The 20,067-nt window shown below is 69.8% G+C and overlaps 5 protein-coding genes across 5 annotated transcripts; 3 read left to right on the top strand and 2 right to left on the bottom strand.

Moving 5' to 3' along the window:
- Window positions 1–630: 630 nt before the first annotated feature.
- RHOBADRAFT_894 (uncharacterized protein) lies at window positions 631–780 on the bottom strand (the record flags this gene model as incomplete). Its single annotated transcript, XM_018419234.1, has 1 exon — window positions 631–780. A coding segment is annotated over one exon (150 nt), but the record flags the coding sequence as incomplete, so codon positions are not given.
- Window positions 781–6,275: 5,495 nt separating this feature from the next.
- Window positions 6,276–9,148, top strand: RHOBADRAFT_25518 (uncharacterized protein; the record flags this gene model as incomplete). Its single annotated transcript, XM_018412691.1, has 4 exons — window positions 6,276–6,687; window positions 6,766–8,152; window positions 8,239–8,456; window positions 8,526–9,148. Coding segments are annotated over exons 1-4 (2,550 nt in total), but the record flags the coding sequence as incomplete, so codon positions are not given.
- Window positions 9,149–10,257: 1,109 nt separating this feature from the next.
- On the top strand, window positions 10,258–11,523 carry RHOBADRAFT_52456 (uncharacterized protein). Its single transcript, XM_018416346.1, has 6 exons — window positions 10,258–10,372; window positions 10,439–10,484; window positions 10,554–10,572; window positions 10,687–10,760; window positions 10,834–11,212; window positions 11,282–11,523. Exons 1-6 carry the CDS (start codon window positions 10,344–10,346, stop codon window positions 11,440–11,442), a joined length of 708 nt encoding a protein of 235 aa, XP_018272497.1. The 5' UTR covers window positions 10,258–10,343; the 3' UTR covers window positions 11,443–11,523.
- Window positions 11,524–11,554: 31 nt separating this feature from the next.
- On the bottom strand, window positions 11,555–15,900 carry RHOBADRAFT_52455 (uncharacterized protein; the record flags this gene model as incomplete). Its single annotated transcript, XM_018416345.1, has 7 exons — window positions 11,555–11,733; window positions 11,824–11,964; window positions 12,067–12,324; window positions 12,411–13,376; window positions 13,456–13,628; window positions 13,709–15,409; window positions 15,891–15,900. The coding sequence occupies 7 exons, from the start codon at window positions 15,898–15,900 to the stop codon at window positions 11,614–11,616; spliced, it is 3,369 nt and encodes a 1,122-aa protein (XP_018272496.1). The 3' UTR covers window positions 11,555–11,613.
- A 3,823-nt stretch (window positions 15,901–19,723) lies between these two features.
- Window positions 19,724–19,999, top strand: RHOBADRAFT_2082 (uncharacterized protein; the record flags this gene model as incomplete). Its single annotated transcript, XM_018412545.1, has 1 exon — window positions 19,724–19,999. A coding segment is annotated over one exon (276 nt), but the record flags the coding sequence as incomplete, so codon positions are not given.
- Between the last annotated feature and the right edge of the window lie 68 nt (window positions 20,000–20,067).

Below are 20,067 nucleotides of genomic sequence, written 5' to 3'. Positions count from 1 at the left end.
GCGCCGGCTGCGGCTCGGCGACACGCTGCATCTCGGCTTCGAGGCCCGCGGGCTCGTGCGCCTGCTCCGGCACCTGCGCCTCGCCGGGCCCGCCGCCAGCGTCGCTCACGCTCGAGCGCGACGTGCGACGGGCGGCCCACGGGCCGTTGTCGTCGCCGTCAAAGCCGGTCGGCGAGACCTCGCCCTCGACGAGCGTCGCGCCGAGCCCGTCCTGGTCGTCGTCGTCGCCGAGGCGGTACTCGCCCTCCTCGCGCTCGCCGCCTTCGGCGAACACGCGCTCGTGGTCGACCATGACGAGCGGCTGCTGCTCGACGCGGCGCGGCCCTGCGTCGCCCTCGCCGCTGCCGCCCTCGCGAGGTCCCGCTGCAGGCTCGATCTCGCCGAGGGCCTCGCGCTGAACGCGCTTCTTGCGCGCCACGGCCGACTCGCCCTTCGAGCACCACGAGTGCTCGCGCTCGACCTCGGCGAGGCGGTTGCCGAAGTAAAGCTCGAGCGCGGTCGAGAAGTCGGCGTCCGACATGCCGGGCTCGCGGTGGGTGCGCAGCTGTAGACGAGGGCGACGGGGAGAGCTAGAGTCAATTTTTTGCCCGCGAGGACACGTCGAGGGAGGGAGAGAGAGAGAGGACGCACGTGCTGGTTGAGGTTGTCGTGGCGGGAGAAGAGGCGCTTGCACGTCGGCCACTGGCACTGGAATGGCCGCTCGTTCGTGTGGATCGAGCGCACGTGCCGCTTGAGGTGTTCGCTGCGCTTGAAGCACTTGCCGCAGCCGGGCACCTTGCAGAGGAAGATCTTGCGGAGCTTGCCCGTCTTGGTGAGGCCGGCCCACGCAATCTGCGCCTCGGACGGCTCGAACGAGACCGAGTAGTCGTCGTCGTCCTCGATCTCGACGACGAGGTCCGACTGGACCGGTGGGCGACGGCCGCGCGAGCGCTTGGTCGGGAGGGCGGCGAACTCGGCGTCGGTCGGGAGGCTCGCCGCGTACGAGGGCGAGTAAGGCGAGCCGCGACGAGCGCCGATGGCGCTGCCCGAGGGCGAGTAGGCTCCAGGGGCAAGCATGGCCTGCGGCGGCGGGTGGAAGATGTCGGGCGCAGCGCGGCGCTTGGGCGCCTTGGGCCCGCTCGGACCGCCTCGACCCATCGACGCCCGCAGGAGCTCGTCGTCGAGGTCGCCCGCCAGTCCGGGCCCACCTTGCGACGCACGCAGCGCACCGGCGATGCGCAGGCCCGAGAGGCCGCCGCCGGCGTCGCTCGAGCTCGTCGAACGGGCGAACTCGCTCGAGCGGCTCATGAACGGCGAGCCGTAGTAGCCGCTGTCGGCGCCGCTCGCTCGAGCGAGCGCCGGGTGGACGAACCGCTGGTGGTCGTGGCTCGACGAGGGTCCGCCCGTCGACGCGTACGACGACTCGGTCGACGTCGAGTAGGCCGTCATGGCCGACTCGTTCGACTGGGTGCGGAGCATGTGCTCGGCCGGGTCGTACGACGACGACGAGTAGTAGACGGCGTGGCCGTGGTGGTACCGCATCGACGACGACAGGTGCGGCGGCGGCGGCGGCGGCGGGAGCTGCGCGCGCGACGGACCCGGCGCCGGCGCGAAGCTGTGGCCCGGCACGGCCTGGTGCTGCTGCCCTGGGGCCGGCGCCGTCATGCCGCCGCTGCGCGGCTTGGCCCAGTCGAGGGCGGGACCCGAGGCGGCGGCAGGGTAGTGCGCTTGCGCCTGGCTGCGCTGCGGCTGCGTCGACGGGCCCGACGCCGTGCCGAAGGTGTAAGCCGAGCGCGAGCTTGTGGGCCTCTGGCTCGGCGCCTGGTAGACGTGCGGCTGCTCTGCGGCCGGCGAGCCGGAGTACTCGCGCTGAGGCGTGTACTCGCCGCCCAAGAACTGGATCGTCGAGACGACGCGCTGCATGGGCCCGCTCACTGCGGCGTGTCCACCCTGTGCCGCCCGCTCGTACTGCTGCCCGTAGCTCGGCTGCGAGTAGGCGTGTGCGCTGCCCGACAGGGCGGGCGACGAGACGCGGGCCGAGGACGACGGCGGCGGCACGAAGCCGGGCGAGGCGGCGAGCGCCATCGAGCGGGGCTGCGCTTCGAGCGCATGACGAGGGCGGCCATCGTCGACGTAGTAGTGGTCGACGTGGGCGTGATGCGAGTCGTGCGGTGGCTGGCGAGCGGGCGGGCGCGGCGCGAACGAGAAGTTGCCGTGGCCGTGCCGCGAGACGAGGAAGTCGCCGGCTCGAGGAGACGAGTCGGCATCGCGTGGCGTGTACTGGGCCGTGTGGTACGCTTGCGAGGCGGTGGTTGGCGCTGATGGACCCGGGAACGCGTACGAGACGGTGTGGGGGCGGTGGGCGGTCGTCGAGTGAGGAGGAGGGGGCTCGACGGCGGCGACTGGCGCGCTCTGGTCGACTTGCATTGCGGCAGAGGCTGAAGCTGTGAGGAAATAGAGCATGTCATCACATGCATGATGCTGGCAGGCGAGAGATGAGAGGGGACGGACGAGGAGGATCACCGAACCACGGCGCGACTCGAGGGCGACGTCCGGCACCAACAGGCGAGGTGCAGCTGGAGGCGGCACCACGTGGTGCGAGGAACTTGCGGAGGCTCCAGGTGGGGCGAGGTAACACCGAGGCTGACGAGAGGAGGAGGAGGAGAGAGGAGAGAGGAGAGAGGACGTCGCCCCTTTGCCGGCGTGCGGCGAACGCGGCTCGGTGTGCGGAGCTTCTCCTCGGACTCGCCGCGGACCTTGCTGATTGAGGGGGGAGCACCGGGTTCTGCGCGGAAGGCAAAAGCGCGTCGCTCGATCGAGCTTGGCGCGCTGTCGTTCGAGGAGGAAGAGACGAAGAGAACGGGCGGGCAAAGTTGTCAGTCGCGCTGCTCGTCTCGCTCCCACTTAGCGCTGCTCCTCTGGACGCTCGACGCGCCCGTCGAGAGGGCTCCGCACTCTCCAGACGAGGCCGCCGAGGAGGTGGGTGAGCCGTCCGTCCTCTTGTCCGTCGGCTCGAGAACTGAGCGCCTGCCGGGCTCCGAGACCACCTCGATCCCCGCTCGCTGGTCCTCCGAGGAGTGTGCGCGCGAACGAACAGATCGAAGAGAGAAGGACGCACGTTGGCGCGTGTCGGGCGAAGCGAGGACGCGGTGGGGAAAGGCGAACTTGAGAAGGTCGACGAGCACGCGTGTGGGGTGGAGGATCGAGCGCAGCTGCTCCGGCGGTGGTCGCGCACGCGTCGTCTCTCGCAGCGAGTGGGTGAGGGAGGGAGCTGTCGTCGACGAGCGGGTGGCGACGAGCGGCGTACCGGCACACAAGTGGGGGGGAAGCAGGCCTGGGTTGCGAAGCGCTCCTCGAGCCGCTCGGTACCGGGAGCAGGGAGTGCTTGGAGCGCGCTATCGCGCGATCGCACGGCTGCGTGCGAGCTCTGCAAGCTTTCTATCGCCCGTGGTGCCTGCTTGTCCCCGTCCTCGTCGCCCGCTCGGGAAAGCACCACGGCGAAGCATGGCTTCGAACGCAGTTGACGGCGGCAGTCCCGCTCATAATCTCGTTCCTCCTCCTCCTCGCGCACCTCTCGCAAGCGATGTTCAGGTGTCCGCACAAGCGCGAGGAGCCCATCGAACAGAGCTGTGCCAAGTCGCTCTCGTCGCGGGCTCCGATTGTCCCCTGGACCCGCCTCGTCGTCCCGACCGTCACCCGGCACATTGCGCCTCGCACCCGCGCAGCGCTCAGGCATGCAGGCGAGACAGAGGAGAGCAGGCTCGCGAAGCCTGACGACGCGCTAAGCGTACGGTCGCAGCTCCAGGCGGTACGCAGCGGACGTGCACCTTGCGTCCTGCGCACGATCCCCTCACTGCAGCGGCGTGCTCGACCCTGATTCAGACCTTGGCTGCGCTGTGCTCGAGCTCTGCTGACACGCTGTGACGGACGGTCCAGCGAGCTCGCCGGTCACACGGAAGCGTCGCGAGCGAACCCGTCGAAGCGCTCGTCGTTCTGACCTCGCGGTCGGCGCGAGGAGGCTCGAGCGCTCCGTTCTCGCCGACGACCTGAGCCTGCTGCAACTCGTCGGCGCTTCTACTCTCGTGCGCGCGCTCGAGCGAACGCACCTTATCTTGCCCCGCCTTCTCCGGACTCACGCGCGGCCGTCGGCCGAGCCACCGCCCCCCCGGCCGTCGCTCGCGCCCGGCTCTCTTTCGCTCTCCCTCCTCGCCTCACACGCTCGAGCTCTGCGAAACATGGCCTATCCTGTTCGCCTGTTCAAGTACTCGACGTCTGGCCCTGACGACACGACAGCGCTGGAGCGCCTGCGCGACGAGGAGGGCTTCGGCGCGGACGACATCATGGCCGTCGTCGGCAAGAGCGAGGGCAACGGCTGCGTCAACGAGTGCGTGCACAGCTTCTCTCCAGCTCTCGGCACACGCTCTGACCCTGATTGCCTCCCCACAGCTTCTCGCGCACACTGTCGGCCGCCGTCTGGCACCCTCGGATCCCTCCGTCGAGCATCGCCGTCTTCTCTGGCGGCACCGAGGGCGTGCTGAACCCGCACGTCACGCTCATCGTCAAGGAGAAGGGTGGGGCGCCGACTGGTGTCGTCGCGATGGCGGGCAGGACGAGGAAGCTCGAGCCGGAGGAGGTTGGGTCGCCCGTGCACGTTCAGCAGGTCGAGAAGACGATCAAGAGCATGATGGGTGAGTGCCAGGACCGCCTCTCTACGGCAGCGTCGTATTGACAAGTCGAGCCACCGCAACAGCCGACGCCAAGCTCGCCCCGTCCGACGTCCACCTCATCCTCGTCAAGTGCCCGCTCCTCACGAGCTCCAAGATCTCGGCCATCCGGGCAAAAGGCCTCGAGCCGATCACGTCCGACACGTACAGCTCGATGGGCTCGTCGCGATACGCGACCGCGCTCGGGATTGCCGTCGCGCTCGGCGAGATGGACGGGTCCGAGAGCAGCGTCGCCGAGGGCTTGAGCAGCGGCGGCGAGCGGTGGAGCGCCAAGGCGAGCTGCAGCAGCGGCGCAGAGCTCGACGACTGTCACATCCTGCTCTTGGCGGAGGAGAAGAGGGCGGTCGAGCCTGAGCAGGGCAGGAAGCGGCTCGGGATCGCGTCCGGGTTCATGAAGGACGCCAGTGAGCCCTTTTCTCCCATTCGAGACCGAGGAGTGCAGGACGAGGCAGCAGAAGAGCAGTGAGCTGACCTCGCCTCGCCTCGCAGTCGACGCTCGAGCGCTCCTCGCCATTCTCGACCCGATCCGCGCTCAGGGCGGCCGCGTCCTCCAAGTCTTTGTCAAGGCCGAGGCGTCGCCCTCGGGCCTCGTGCAGGGCAAGCGCCACACGATGAGCACCGACTCGGACGTGCACTCGACGCGGCATGCGCGTGCGGCGGTCGGTGGGCTCGTCGCGGGCTTGGTCGGCGACACGGCGGTGTACGTGAGCGGTGGAGGCGAGGGGCAGGGTCCGCCTGGGGGAGGGAGCTTGACCGTCGTGTACGAGCTGGACTGAGCTGCAAGTCAGAGACTGAGCAAGACTGGCCCGCTCGTGAGCACCGGACGAGCGTCGGCCGCCGCGAGAGAGCCGAGCGAGCTCTGAGCAGGTGAACTCGGCCGACAAGCCTGCAGACGAGTCCCGCGTAAGCGCTGGCAGCAGAGGGCCAGATCGAAGTGAAGCGCGAGAGGGACAGCTGGTCGACGACGAGGACTCGCTGCGAGGGGCGAGCCTTGTCCACCTCACCACGCCGAGCGGTCTTCTCCAGCGACCAGCCGACGCACTCGACGCCGCTTCTAGTGCGCTCGCCCTGAGCCGCCTGTCCTCGCGCGACTGCTCGCACGACCGGCGCCTCGTCTCGACCCTCCCCACCAGCCCGACGCGCCTCGTCTCGCCTGCGACTCGAGGAGGCGCACGCCGCCCAGTGGGCTCACCTACAACGTGGACAGACACGTCCAGGTGCGCACCCTCTCTCTCTCTCTCCTGTGCCACCGTGTCGCGTCGACCCGGACCCCGAGCCTCATCGTGTGCTGACCTGCGCTCTCGTTCCCGCTCGCAGCCAGGCGCAATGTCGTCCGACATCTGGGACGAGGGCTGGCAGGACATGCCCGTCCTGCGCTCGGCCGAGCTCGAGGCGCCCAAGTCGCTCTTCGACGCCGACGCAGTCGATGCCGACGACGACGACGCCGCACCCGGCACCACCACCACCGCAGCCGCCGCCCACAAGCGCACGACGCGGCGCACCGGGCGCGCACCCGCACGACTACCCGACGCGCCCGATGCCGCCTCGGCCTCGTCGGGCTACGCGACCATGGCCGGCGCCGCGACGACGGGTAACGCGACCGGCCGAGTCGTCGACGCCGACGAGGAGGGCGCGACAGCCGGCCTGCGCGAGAAGGGCGGCATGGACGAGATGGACTACACGCGCCTCGAGCTCGACGACGACCCGGACGAGGACGAGATCTCGATGCGCACGCAGTACCTGTTCAACGAGGACACGAGCATGACGCCGCTCTCGCAGATGCAGCAGACCAAGACGCTCCTCACCGAGGGCCAGCGCATCGCCTACGTCGGCCTGTGTCGCCTCGTCGCGCGCGAGATGGTCCAAGGGCTCGCGCTCGCCGCCAAAGGCGCCAAGGAGCTCGAGCCGGCGCGCGAGAGCTGCCAGAACTGGGCCAACAAGATCATGGGCCGCCTGTACCGCCACATGGAGGTCGACAGCGCAGGTGCGTCCACTCTCAGTGCCCCTCGGTTCCTCGAGCGCGCTCGACTAACCTCGCTCTTGCCCCCCCTCGCTCTCGCAGAACAGCGCATGATAGAGCAGCTCGCCGAGCACGGCGTCACCTCGGAGGACCTCGTCCCGTCCCTCGTCGCCACCTACACGATCGACAACCCCGAGTACGACCCCGAGGCCGCCGAGCTCGCCGCGCACGAGGGCGACATCGCGCTCGAGTTGGACGACGACCGGCCCGAGGTCGATGCGGCGCGTCAGCGCGAGCGGGAGGAGCAGTCGCGACGGGCCGGAGCAGAGCAGGCGCGGCGCGAGCGAGAAGTGCGGGAGCGGGCAGACGAGGACGTCAAGCTCGCGGCAGGAGCCGACGCGCAGGACCTCGAGGACCGGTTGGGCGACATGGCGCTCGCGCCCGGCGAGGACGAGGGCGAGGACGAGGGGCGGGATCTGGGTTACGTGCGGCGGCAGGTGCGCGAGATCGAGCGGCGAGCGAGCGAGGTCGTGTCGCCGCCGACGTCGCCTCGGTCGCCCACGACGGCGACCGCGGCGTCGCCCTCGTCGCCCAGAACGCCGACCAGGCGTGGGCGCAGCATGTTTGACGCGCTCATCGACGACGACGGCGGCGACATCGGCGGCGCCCTCGACTCGCCCTCCTCCACCTCCCTCGCCGACTCGCCCAAGTCGCCCCATCCGGACTACCCCTCTCCCCTCCCCGACGCCGACGCTCCTCCTTCCACTCCCTCGCCTCCTCTATCCGATTCCGACTCGGAGCCACCCACGCCTCGAGCGTCCTCCCCAGCCCCTCCCGCCTACGACGACGCCGCACCCGAGACTCGCCAGCCCAACAACTTCCTCGACCCGCTCCCCTCGTCGCTCCCGGGCGTGTCCAAGACGCTCACGAGCCTCGACAAGACCGTCACGCTCGACATCCGGTGGACGATCCTGTGCGACCTGTTCCTCGCCCTCATCGCCGACTCGGTGTACGATGCGCGCTCGCGCGTGCTCCTCGGGTGCATGGCCGAGAAGCTCGGCCTCGACTGGATGGACGTCGTGCGCTTCGAGCGCCGCCTCACCGAGGCGCTCGAGATCCAGGAGGCCGTCAAGGACAAGAAGCACGACGAGGTCCTCGAGGGTCGACGCCTAAAGGACAAGCAGAAGCGCCTGCTCCTCATGGGCGCCGCGACCGTCGGCGGCGGCCTCGTCATTGGCCTCTCGGCGGGCCTCCTCGCCCCGTTCATCGGCGCCGGGCTCGGCGCAGCACTCGCGACCGTCGGCGTGTCGGGCACGTCGGGCTTCCTCGCCGGCGCCGGCGGCGCGGCCATCATCTCGTCCGGCGCGACGCTCACGGGCGCGACAATCGGCGGCAAGGCGATGGCCAAGCGCACCAAGCACGTCCAGACGTTCGACATCCTGCCCGTGCACAACAACAAGCGCCTCAACGTGTTCCTCACCGTCTCTGGGTGCGTCCGCCTCTCGCGCTCTCTCTCTCTGCCGCGGCGCCTCGAGGTCGACGAACTCACGCTCTGGCCCTCCCCGACGTCGACAGGTTCATGAATGGCATCCGCGACGACGTGCGCCTCCCGTTCAGCACGATCGACCCGGTCATGGGCGACGTCCTGTCGGTCCTGTGGGAGCCCGACATGATGGGCGACACGGGCCGAGCGCTCAACATCCTCACGTCCGAGGTCCTCACCCAGGCCGGTCAGCAAGTGCTCGCCGCCACCGTCATGACGGCCCTCATGAGCGCGCTCCAGTGGCCCATGAGTGCGTCCCTGCCGTCCTCTGCCCGCCTTGTCCCCGATCGAGTCCAACCTGACCCTCGTCCTCCCACAGTGCTCACCAAGCTCTCGTACCTGATCGACAACCCGTGGTCGAACGCGCTCGACCGTGCCGTCCAGGCCGGCGCCATCCTCGCCGACATCCTCCTCAACCGCCGACTCGGCGTCCGGCCCGTCTCGCTCGTCGGGTTCTCGCTCGGCGCCCGCGTCATCTTCTTCGCCCTCGTCGAGCTCGCCAAGCGCAAGGCGTTCGGCGTCGTGCAGGAGGTGTACCTGTTCGGCGCGACCGTGACGGCGTCGCGCAAGGTGTGGCGCGAGGTGCGAGGCGTCGTCTCGGGCCGGTTCGTCAACGGGTTCGCCATGAACGACTGGGTGCTCGGGTACCTGTTTCGCGCGACGACGGGCGGCCTGCAGACGGTCGCCGGCCTGCGCCCGATCGAGCTCGTGCCGGACCTCGAGAACGTCGACGTGACGCACCTCCTCGACGGCCACCTGAGCTACCGGCCCCGCATGCCCAAGCTCCTCGCCTACGTCGGGTTCAAGACGACGGGCGACCACTTTGACGAGCCCGACCTGGACCCGGACGCGCCCGAGCGCGAGGTCGTCACCAAGGAGGAGGAGGAGGCCCGCCGCGCGCGCAAGGAGCGCAAGGGCCTCAACATCTTTCGCCGCAAGAAGGCGACCGACTCGCAGCCCATGTCGCGCGCCACGTCCAACGAGGAGTACGACGGCCCGCCGCGGCTGTCGTCGTCGTCGACGACCTCGCTCGCCGCCAAGTCGGGCAGCCCGGCCATCTCGACCACGGGCGGCCGCAGCTCGTCGAGCCTGTCGCTCGCGAGGTCGCGCGTTGGGTCCGAGGCCGACGAGGACGAGGCGGCGGCGAGGCGCAGGTCGGTCGAGGCGAGCAAGAAGCCTGCGACGCCGGTCCGGGCGGCGGCGGCGGCGGCGGCTCCAGCAGCGGAGGAGAACGACCCGACAGTGTTCAACATCGACAAGCTGCGCGCCGAGGTCGCACAACTGTCCAAGCCCGTACACGAGCGGGCCGCAAGCCCGCCCGACGACGAGTTCCCCCACCCTCCTGCTCCTGCCGGCGCCGCCTCGTCCGCCTCGTCGACGGCCGACAGCGCCCGTGCACCCTCAGCTCCTCCATCCATCGAGCCGCCGCAGGCCGACCTCACCCAGCTCGACCAGTCGCTCGACCCGCACGAGCTCCTGCGCCGACAGTGGAACGGTGACGCCGCCTCGGTCGACCCGTCCAGCATCGCGCCGCCCGCCGAGACCGGCTGGGGCGCGTCGAGCGTCACCTTGCCCGACGACCACTACGCCGCGACGTCGTCCTTCTCGTTCCCGTCGCTCCCCTCGTTCGGCACCGCGACCGCCGACACTCCCTCGTTCACCTTCGCCGGCGCCAACGGGTTCGACCACGATGGCGCCGTCGACCGCACGCCGACGCACGCGACGTCGTTCGACGAGTCAGGAGGCGCGTCGGTGTGGGGCTCTGGAGGGAACGCGAGCTCGTCGACGTTGGCGGCGCAGAACCCGTGGTGACCTCCTCGTCTCGCGCAGCTCCCTCCCCTAGATTCCCCCCTCCCCTCGCAGTAGTCTGTTCCCCTGGTCGTGTTGCATTTCTACAGCGCTCGTTCGGACGCACTCTATGCGCGAAAGAGCCGTCTGATAACTAAAATCGCGAGACGTCGGCCTCGAGGCCGTGTGCGCAAGCCCCGGCAACGTCCTTCACCGGAGCTTGCTCTCCTCCTCCCTCCCCTCCTCGCTCTTGCACCCGCTCGCAAGCCCGCTGCCCAGCATTCCCGCCCAAGACCGCCTCGACCAAGTCTCTTCGCACCTCGCCTCGCCCTCGACCGCTCGTGACGAAATGGCCGCCCCGAAGATCGTCGTTCACTGGTGCGCCCGCTCTCACTCGTCCAGCCGCACTCGGTGCGCAGTGTACTGACGCGAGAGTGCACACAGGCTCGACGACTCGCGCGCTCAGCGCATCCTGTGGCTCCTCGAGGAGGTGCGCCCCTCCTTCTCCTTCTCCCCACTCTCGGCCAACAACCGGCTCACGTCCTTTCTCTGCGCGCAGCTCGGCCTCACGTACGAGGGTGAGCAGTGCCTGTTCTCCCTCGAGTCGACGCCGGCAGGTTGACTGACTCGCATCCCCTCCCTCCCTCCTCGCCCTCTCGCCTCGCTCCTCGCTCCTCACGACCGCCCACCAGTCAAGCGCTACATTCGCGACACCAAGACCAACCTTGCGCCGCCCGAGCTCTACGACGTTCACCCCACCGGCAAGGTGAGCTACCAACGACCCCGACAACGAGTCGCGCTCGAGAGGCTCACCCGCAGCCCCTTTCCTCCCCTCGCAGTCTCCCGTCGTCACCATCACCGACAACGGCAAGACCTTCACGCTCGCCGAGTCGGGCGCCATCACCGAGTTCATCATCGAGCGCTACGGCGAGCGCCTCGGCCTATCGGCTTCGTCGTCCGACCCGCAGGAGCGCGCCGAGTACCTCTACTGGCTGCATTACGCCGAGGGCTCGGCCATGGGCCCGCTCATGTTCTCGCTCGTGTTCACCCAGATCGGCCTCCAGGCCCCCTGGGTCGCACGCCCGATCGTCAACCTCGTGACGGGCGCGGCCATGAGCCAGTTTGGCCTCCCGCGCCTCAAGGCCATGTTCAAGCACGTCGAGGCGAGCCTTGAGGGCAAGGAGTACTTTGTCGGCAACAGGCTCACCGGCGCGGACGGTGCGTCCTCTCTCTCTCTCTCTCCTTCTCCTCTCTCGCCCAGACTGACCGTCGCCCGCTCGCGCGCAGTCATGATGTCGTTCATCGCCGAGGGCCTCGCCGCCACGCCGCTCGACGTGAGCCGGTACCCGAACCTGACGAGGTGGCACGAGGCCATCATGGCGCGTCCGGCGTACGCCGCCGCCGAGGCGAAGGGAGGGAAGAACAACATGGACCGCTTTGTCAAGTAGCTCGCTCGCCGCCTGCTCTCTGTGTACCACGTTCCCGAGCTCGTCAAGTCCGTCCATGTGCAACTCGAGTCCTTCTCGGTCCTCTCTCTCGACCCTGGCACGCTCCACGAGAGTCAGGAAAGCGAGATCTATGTTGCTACCGGCAGGCGCCGACACGTCGTCCTCCCCGTGCTACACAGACAAGAGCGACAGGACGCTCCACAGATACAGCGGGATGACGAGGTTGTCGTTCTGCGCCGACGCTGCCTCGAGGAGGGCGGCGAGCGTGACGCCGAGGATGTAGCGAGGGAGCTGCGGGAGCGCCAGGGGGAGCGTGCACGGTCAGGTCCGCTCGATCGGGACGCCGTGGAAGAGAGAGAGAGAGAGAGAGGAGAGACGCACCGAGAAGGGCTCGACGACGCCGACGAGGCGCAGCAGCCAGCCGCACAGGACGACCGACGAGATGAAGGCGGCCGTGCCCTCGAGCGTCTTGGTCGTGCCCGGCCAGCGCGTGCGCCCGACGAGCTTGCCGACGATCGAGGCCTGTCGTCGCACAGAGAGAGGATCAGTCAGTGAGGGCTCGGTGGGCGCGCGAGACGATCGAGGAGGAGGAAAGATAGGGGGTGGGGGAAAGGAGGGACGCACGAGGCTGTCGCCGACGCCGAGGACGAGCACGCCCGTGTAGCGGTTGATGCCGCGACCCTCGAGCCACAGGCCTCCGGCGCAGCCCGTCAAGAGGTAAAAGTGGCTCAGGATGACAGGGCCGCCGTCCTTCGAGTCGACAAACTCGGAGAAGAAGATGTGCAGGGGCCCGCCGATCGGGTACAGGGCAAAGTAGCGCGCGTACTCGGCGAACGTGAAGAGCGAGAAGGCGACCGAGAAGGCGAGCGACGTAAAGGCGGGCTGCGAGAGGGAGAGGGAGAGAGAGAGAGTCAGGCTCGAGGACGGCAGGGACGAGGATAGAGAGAGAGAGAGAGAGGATGACGCACGTCGACGGCGATGCCCGGGACGAACATGAGGACGGCGAGCGCGTGAAAGAACTTGCGCCGCATGTTGAGGCTCGCGTGCACGGCCTTTTCCTCGCGCGCGCTCTCGGCGCCGATCCGCCCGACGGGCGAGCGGCGCATCGAGACGCCGGCGCTCGCGCCCGCAGCGGCGCTCATGCGCGCCGCGCCGTGCATCGCGTCCATGCCGAAGCCGAGGAGGCGCTTGCCCGCTGCGGCAGCTGCGGCGCTCCCCGTCGAGCGCACTGCTCCCTCGCCCTGCGCCGCCGCCGCCGCCGCCGTCGAGCCCTCGCCCGCTGCGCCGCCCGGACCGCCTGCGGCCCCGGACAAGGCAAACGACGACGTCGTCGGCGAGTGCCCGGGCGACGGCTTGTGGTGGTGGTGGTGGTGCTGCGCCGGGCTCGCGCGCGTGCGGATGCGGCGCTTGCGCACGAGGTGCGTCTGCCACCCGCCGATGGCCGACGAGATGGTCGTGCCCCAGTAGGCGACGAGGGCGATCCTCCTCCAGCCGCGCGACGTGCGCTTGGCCGAGAACAAGGACCAGCCGGGCGGGTGGAGCGCGGCGGGCTGCTGCCAGTCGGCGACGCCGTCGCTGTCGCCGAACGCAAAGAAGCGCAGTGCCCAGCCCCAGGGGCGACGGAGTCGGCGCGCGAACGAGGGCGGCGACGCGCCGAGCATCCAGCCGGCCCAGCCGCCGAGCGGGACACACACGATGGCGGCGAGGCCGACGGCGACGCCGAGCGCGAGGAGCTTGCGGTGCCGCTCGCGCTCGGTGGGCCACTTGAGGCGGTGCGACGGGCGCGAGGCAATGTGGCGCGAGACGACGAGGAGCGGCGACAGGAGGAAGCCCGACATGAAGGCGCCCGGGATGAGGACCGACTGGAAGGCGATGACGGGCGTCGGCGCTCGGAAAGTCGGCGGGATGTACGGGAAGCCACGCTTGTAGTTCCACTGCGAGGTCCAGGTCCGAGCGTCAATGACTCGCTCCAGTGACCCGACGAGGAGGGGAAGGAGAGGACGCAGGACGCACCCTCGCCCACGACAAGCGCCAAAACTCGAGGCACAGGGCGTTGCCGGCGACCGTCATCGTGTTGAGCTCGCCGAGCGTGAAGCCGCGACGGGCGAGGCGCGACACGAGGTAGAAAGACGACTGCTGGATGTGGGTCGTCACGGCCGCCTCGAGCGGGTGGATCGGGAGCCCGCCTGCAGTGCGACGAACGAGTCAGTCCCGGGGCGCGCAAAGAGGGGCGCGACAGGAGGAGGAGGGAGAAAGGAGGACGGACCGTCGACGAGGTAGTCGCACAGGGCGAACGCGGCCCACACGGCGGCGCTGAGCGTCGTCGCGACGGCCATGAAGCCGAAAAAGCGCTTCGTGTTGCTCTTGGGGAGGCGCTCGATGCGGAACAGGGTCCTCGCGAGCGCGAGGTGGAGCAACAGGCACGCGGCGTTGAGCGCCGTGAGGAGGACGAGCTCGTACCGGGCCTGGAACAGGGCCCTCGCGCGCTCGAGCGGCGCCGACAGGACCGACGGGTCGAGCCCTCCTCGTCCTCCTCCTCCGAGCGCGAGCGCGAGACGGGGCGAGCTCGCGGCGTGGATGCCGTTGTGCTCCCACACGTCGACGAGCGAGCGGATGCCCTCGAGGCCGACGCCACGGCCGGTCGCGTCGGCGGTCGCGTACGTGTCCCACCAGACTGCGACGGCGAGGAGGACGGGGAGGACGAGGGCGGCGGCGACGCCGTCGTCGGCCTGCTTCGAGTCGCGGTACCCGCGCTCGTCGGTGAACGGCGCCTTGAAGTAGTGGCCCTCGCGGCGGAAGAGCGCGATGAAGGGGACGGCGACCGTAAAGACGACGAGGGCGCCGAGCGGGACTGCCGGGATCGAGGGAAAGACGGCCGTCGGCTGCATCGAGTACAGGCGGTACACGGCGAACGCGAGCGCGACGACGAGGATGACGACCTCGAATACGAGCGAGGTGCGGATGTGGTACAGCGCAAACGGGTTGCTCCACCCTGGCCGGATCGAGTCGAACGTGAGCGGCGGCGACGGCTCGCGCACGGCGGGTGGCTGCTCCGAGGGCAGGACCTTGGTCGGCCGGTTGCGCGCCGACGAGCCGCGCCCGCCTCGGAGCGCGCTCAGCGTCGGCGACACGGGCCGGCGACGCTCCTTGCTGCCCTGCGAGTGCGAGTGGTGGCCCTCGAGCGTGTCGAGGAGCGCCGAGCCCCACGACCGCTCGCGGTGCGCACTGCTGCCGCCGCCGCCTCCTCCTCCTCCTCCTGCACCGCCGCCGCCGCCAGCACCGTAGTCGCCGCCACGTGAGGATCCTGGCGACGTGCTGCGCTTCTTGACGAGGACGTGCTCGCCGCGCCCTCGCTCGCCGGCCCACTGCGGCGACGGCGCGCCGAGCCTGCGCACGTCGTACAGCGGCGCCGCCGCGCCCGCCGCCCTCGCCGTCGACCCGCCTCGACCGCCTGCCGCACCGACCCTCCCGCTGCGCGCCCAGCCCGCCGCTTCGTACCCGCCCACCGCCGCCACGGCGTCACCTCCGCCGAACCCCTCGCCAAAGATGCGCGCGCGCAGGACAGCCTCGTCGCCGTCGCTCTCGCCGCTCGTGGTCGACTCGGTCTCGCCGTCTGCGCCGTCCGTCTGCGAACCCGACGCGCTCGCGAGGTAGCTCTCGGCGCCGGTACCCGCTGCGAGGGCGCTGGCGCGCGCACCGCGCAGGGCGCCCGGGCGGCCGCCGTGCGCCGAGGCGAGGTGCGGCTGCGGTTGCTGATGCTGCTGCTGCTGCTGGGCGGGCGAGCGTGGGCGGCGCACGCGCGGCGCTGGTGCGGCGGCGGCGGCGGCGAGAGCGGGGTTCGGTGCCGAGGTGGAGCTAGAGGCGATGGGCGGTCGTGGGTCGGCGGCGGCGGCGGCGGTGGAGGGGGAGCGCGAGGGCGAGACGCGCGGGGTCTGGGTCGGGGTGGAGCGGGTCGACGAGGGAGTGCCTGCCACGGTGGGCGGTTGTGGAGACGCGGAGGTGAGGTGAGGTGAGGCCGATGCGAGGCCGGCGGGCGGTTCTCGACGGCGGGCGAGTCGAGGCGAGGGGTGTCGGAGGTTGTGGATAGAAGCTCGCGTGTGGCCGGTGGAAGCAAGAGCGAGGAAGCTCGAGAGAGGTGTGGGTGAGGAAGCGAGGCGACGAGTACTCGCGGAACTCGGCTCGGATCCAGACGAGCGACGAAGACAGGCCCACGTCGCTAGACAGCTGCGCTCTGACTCGCTGCGGGTCCTGAAGCACTCGTACGCGCTACCCAGACCGAGTCCAACCTGCGAGATGCCGAGTTGGTGAGTCGATCACGAATCGTCGCAAGCGGCCGTCGGGGACGGGCGGACCTTTCGCTCGCGCTCCTCCTCCTCCTCCTGCCACTCGCCCCTGCTGCTGTGCTGCCTGCCACCGCCACCACCACCACCAGCGCCTCAGCCCGCAACCGCGCGCCATGCAGTCCGCCGATCGCGACCAGGGCACCACCTCGACCTCGCTCGACTCGAACCCCGACTTGGCGGCGAGCAAGACGAGCCGCCAGAACCGCATCGTCCGCGCGTGCAACCTATGCAGGAAACGCAAGGTGCGTCCTCCACCCCTCTCCTTCAGCCTCGTGCACCCGCTCGTCAGCGTCCCCCTCCCCTCTTGCTGACCTCACTCTCCCTCGCGCAACAGATCCGGTGCGACGCGACTGGAGGAGCCACCGGCCCCGAGGAGGCGATAGCAGAGACGCCGTGCACGCTGTGCGCCTCGCAAGGCATCCCCTGCGTCTTCTCTGTGCGTCCACTCTTTCCTTCCGCGCCTGCCCGCCTTGGTCCCCGAACCCCTGCCAGGTCCATGATCGACGTCCCTGTTCTCGTTCATCTAGCTGACGAATGAACCTCCCTCCCGATCGTAACTCGCTCGCAGGAGCGCCCCGTCAAACGTCCGCCGCCCAAGGGCTATGTCGAGTCGCTCGAGCGCCGCCTCGAGGCCATGGAGGGGCTCCTGTCCAACCTCTCGTCGTCCGACAAGGCCGCCGCCGCCGCCTCGTCGTCCGCCCCACCACTACCAGGCGCCGCCTCGCCCCTCGCTCGACCCGCCCCGGTCGTCGCCCCCTCGCTCCCGCAGCTGCGCACCGCCAACCTTGCCCAGATCGCGCCCCGCCCGCCGACGACGACGACGACGACGACGACGACGACGACGCACACGCCTGCGCCCGCTCCTGTACCGCCACCACAAGCCCCGCCGTCGGCCTCGTCGCGCGCGCCGAGCCCGCCGCCGACCGACCTCGACGTGATCCACGACCTGAGCGAGCGCCTCGACGACCTCGTGATCCAGACCGAGCGCTACGTCGGCCGCGAGTCGGGCCTGCACCTCGTCGAGACGGTGCACGCCTACGTCGGCGCCGTGCCGCCGACCGAGGCGACCGACGGCGCGTCGCTCGCCGAACACCTCCTGTCGGCCGAGCACCTGCGCCTGAACCTGTCGCCCGCGCCGCTCCCGCCGCAAGACCTCGCGCGGCGCCTCGTCGACGACTTTTTCTCCCAGATCGGCACAATGTGTCCGTTCCTCCACCGCGCCTACTTCGAGGACGGGATCCGCAACGGCCTCCTCCACTCGGACAAGAGCTTCCTCGGCCTGTGTGCGTCCCTCCTCTCTCTCTCTCTCTCTCTCTCTCTCTCTCTCTCTCTCCTCTCGAGCTCTCCTCGTTCCCTCGAGCCCTCACTGACTCGTCGCCTTGTCTCGGAGGACGCAGACTACTCGGTCCTCGCCATGGGCGCCAGGTTCGTCGACGATCCTCGCCTCGACACGGGCCTCGGTACCGCCGCCGCCGACGGCGCCAACAACGAGATGCATCACGCGCGCGGGTACAGCTTCTTCTGGGCCTCGCTCAGCGCCAGTCGAGTGCGTCCGCCTCTCTCCCCTCTCTCGGCACCCACGAGCGCCGAACCTGACGTAAGCCCGACCCCTCTCTCGCGCGCAGGACCCGTTCCGCCCGGCGTCGCTGTGGGACCTGCAGGCCGCCGTCCTCCAGATCCTGTGGCTCACGGCCTCGACCGGGTTCGTCACGGCGTGGACCTTTATCGGGTTTGCCGTCCGCCGCGCCGTCGACGTCGGCGCGCACCGCGAGGCGCGCACGCGGTGGACCAACTCGCCCATGCAGGACCAGCTGCGCAAGCGCGCGTTCCACTGCCTGTGCCTGCACGACCGCTTCATCTCGTCGGCGCTCGGCCGGCCCGTCGCCATCTCGGACGACGACATGGACGTTGCCGCGCCGCTCGACATCTCGGACGACGACCTCGTCGCGTGGGAGCGTGCGGCCCAGCTCGCGCTTCTGCGGCGCGAGCCGCCACCGCCGCCGCCGCCGGCGTCGACCGCGTCGGCCTCGACGATCTGGACGTGCGTCATCGAGATGCACGGCATCATGGGTCGCGCGCTCAAGCTCTTGTACGGCCTCAAGCGCGACAAGAGCCAGGAGCAGACGATCAAGGCCGTCGCCGAGCTCGACCAGGCCCTGAACCGGTGGATCCAGACGGTCCCGCCGCACCTCGCGTGGAACCCGGCGCGCCAGAACGACGTCGAGCTCGGAACGTCGGCGTGGTTCATGTCGACCTACTTCCAGACCCAGATCCTCATCCACCGCGAGTTTGTCAGCCCGGCGCGCTCGCGCGCGCTCGGCTTCCCGTCGCTCGCCATCTGCACCAACGCGGCGCGCGCCATGGCCAACGTCCTCGACACGCTGCGGCAGCGCAACCTGTTTGGCAAAGTGTGGACGTGGGCCCCGATCGCGGCCGTCACGAGCGGCCTCATGCTCCTCCTCGGCGTGTTTGCCAACCCGGCCGAGCCCGGCGCGCCGCGCGCGACCCTCACGCCCTCGGCCGCGAGCGACGTCAAGCGCTGCATCAACGCGCTCGACACGATGCGCCAGTCGAGCTTCATGGCGACGGGCATGCACGCCGCGCTCGTCAACCTCGCGCGCGTGTCGGCCGCCGCACCGCCGCCGCCCGGTCGACCGTGCGGCACGGCGACGGGCGGCAGCACGTCGTGCTCGCCCCAGTCGACGCTCAAGTCGGCCCTCAAGCGCGGCAACCCGGACGACTGGACCGACGGGCGCAGCCCGGCGACCGAGGGCGGCAGTGGGTCGGACCGGCCGTCGCCGGCGGGCGGCGAGGCCTCGTACGACAACCACCACGGGCCCGGGGCGGCGGTGGCGGCGGCGGCCCAGCACCAGCAGCAGCAGCAACAGCACGCGCACCAGCACCCGCACGCGCACCAGCACCACAAGGCGCGCAAGGTCGACAAGGGCCTGCCGTTCTCGACCCAGGACCTCTCGGCCCCGCTGTTCAACGGCCGGCCCACGTTCCTGTACGGGCCGGCCGCCGCCGCCGCCGCCGCGTACTCGACCTCGACCTCGGCGCCGGGCCTCAACGGCGGCGACGTCGGCGCCTCGTCGTCAACGTCGACAGCTCGCGCCGGTTCCGGGTCCTCCGGCTCGGGCTCGGGCTCGTCGCTGTCGTCCTTGTACCCCGAGGCGGCGGCCGCACAGGCGGCGGGCGCCCACACGACGTCGTACGCCGACTTTGCGGTCGACCTGGGCTTGCTCGACTTTCTCGGCGGCCCGGCCGCGCCCAGCCAGCAGCAGCCGCCGTCGTCGTCGTCGACGGTCTCGGCAGCGGGCACGACGGCAGCGTCGGGCGGGCTCGCGTCGTTCGACCCGACGAGCACGTACCTCCACGCGCCGCCGCCGACGTCGTCGACCACGTCACCGACGCGCGCGAGCTTTGCGCCGACGTCGCAGCCGCAACCGCAGCCGTACCCTCCTCCTCCTCCTCCTTCTCAGCACCCGCAGCAGCACCCGGCCTACCCGCCCCCGCCCCCGCCCTCGCAGCCCTCGCAGCAGCCCGAGTCGTACTTCAGCTCGCCCGACTTTTGGGGCATGCCCCTCGACGACCCGAGCACGGTCCCGCCCGCCGTCAACGCTGCCACCGAGGAGCTCTTGACGCACTTGGGGCTCCCGCCGAGCGGGTACGCGTCGGCGGGTGCGGGTGTCGGTGCGGGTGTCGGTGCGGGAGGGTTAGGGGGAGCGGGAGGAGGAGGAGGAGGAGGGCTCGGCTCGGAGGAGGCGATGGGCCTGAGCGGGATGGGGCTCGGCGGGCCGGGTGGGACGGGCTGGGGCGCTGCCTCGGCGGGCGCCGGGGCGGGGTGGGGCGGGTACGTCTCGCAGCAGGGACAGGGCGGGGCGTACGCGCTGCAGGACGACGACGTGTTTGGATATGGTGCGCTCTCCTCTCTCCCCCTCACTCCATCACCATGGCCGTTACTAACTTCATTCTCATTACTAATCCTAACTATGGCCGCTGCAATGTACTTCAACGGAGTATCTAACGGTGGATTCCTTGTTATCATCGGATTCATCACAACTGTGAGCTCAATGGCTCTATGGTTCCGAGACGTTGTAGCAGAGGGAACTCTATTAGGAAACCACACATTTGCTGTACAAAAAGGTCTTAACCTTGGTGTAGCATTATTCATTATCAGTGAGGTATTCTTCTTCATCTCAATCTTCTGGGCTTCAAAAGGAAGTGAGCCTAACCAATTAACTATATGCCAGAACATTCATGATTATAGTACTAATTACTA

The sequence above is a fragment of the Rhodotorula graminis genome (assembly GCF_001329695.1).
Source record: "Rhodotorula graminis WP1 unplaced genomic scaffold RHOBAscaffold_4, whole genome shotgun sequence".
Lineage (NCBI taxonomy): Eukaryota > Fungi > Basidiomycota > Microbotryomycetes > Sporidiobolales > Sporidiobolaceae > Rhodotorula > Rhodotorula graminis.
Note: the sequence above shows the minus strand (reverse complement) of the source record. Positions and strands in the feature narration are given on the sequence as shown.

Bases quoted from the DNA above. Each gene is read 5' to 3' on its own strand.
- RHOBADRAFT_52456 (XM_018416346.1), top strand. From the start codon at position 10,344: ATGGCCGCCCCGAAGATCGTCGTTCACTG. The intron at 10,761-10,833 runs GTGAGCTACCAA...CTCCCCTCGCAG, and splicing joins ACGTTCACCCCACCGGCAAG to TCTCCCGTCGTCACCATCAC. The intron at 11,213-11,281 runs GTGCGTCCTCTC...GCTCGCGCGCAG, and splicing joins CAGGCTCACCGGCGCGGACG to TCATGATGTCGTTCATCGCC.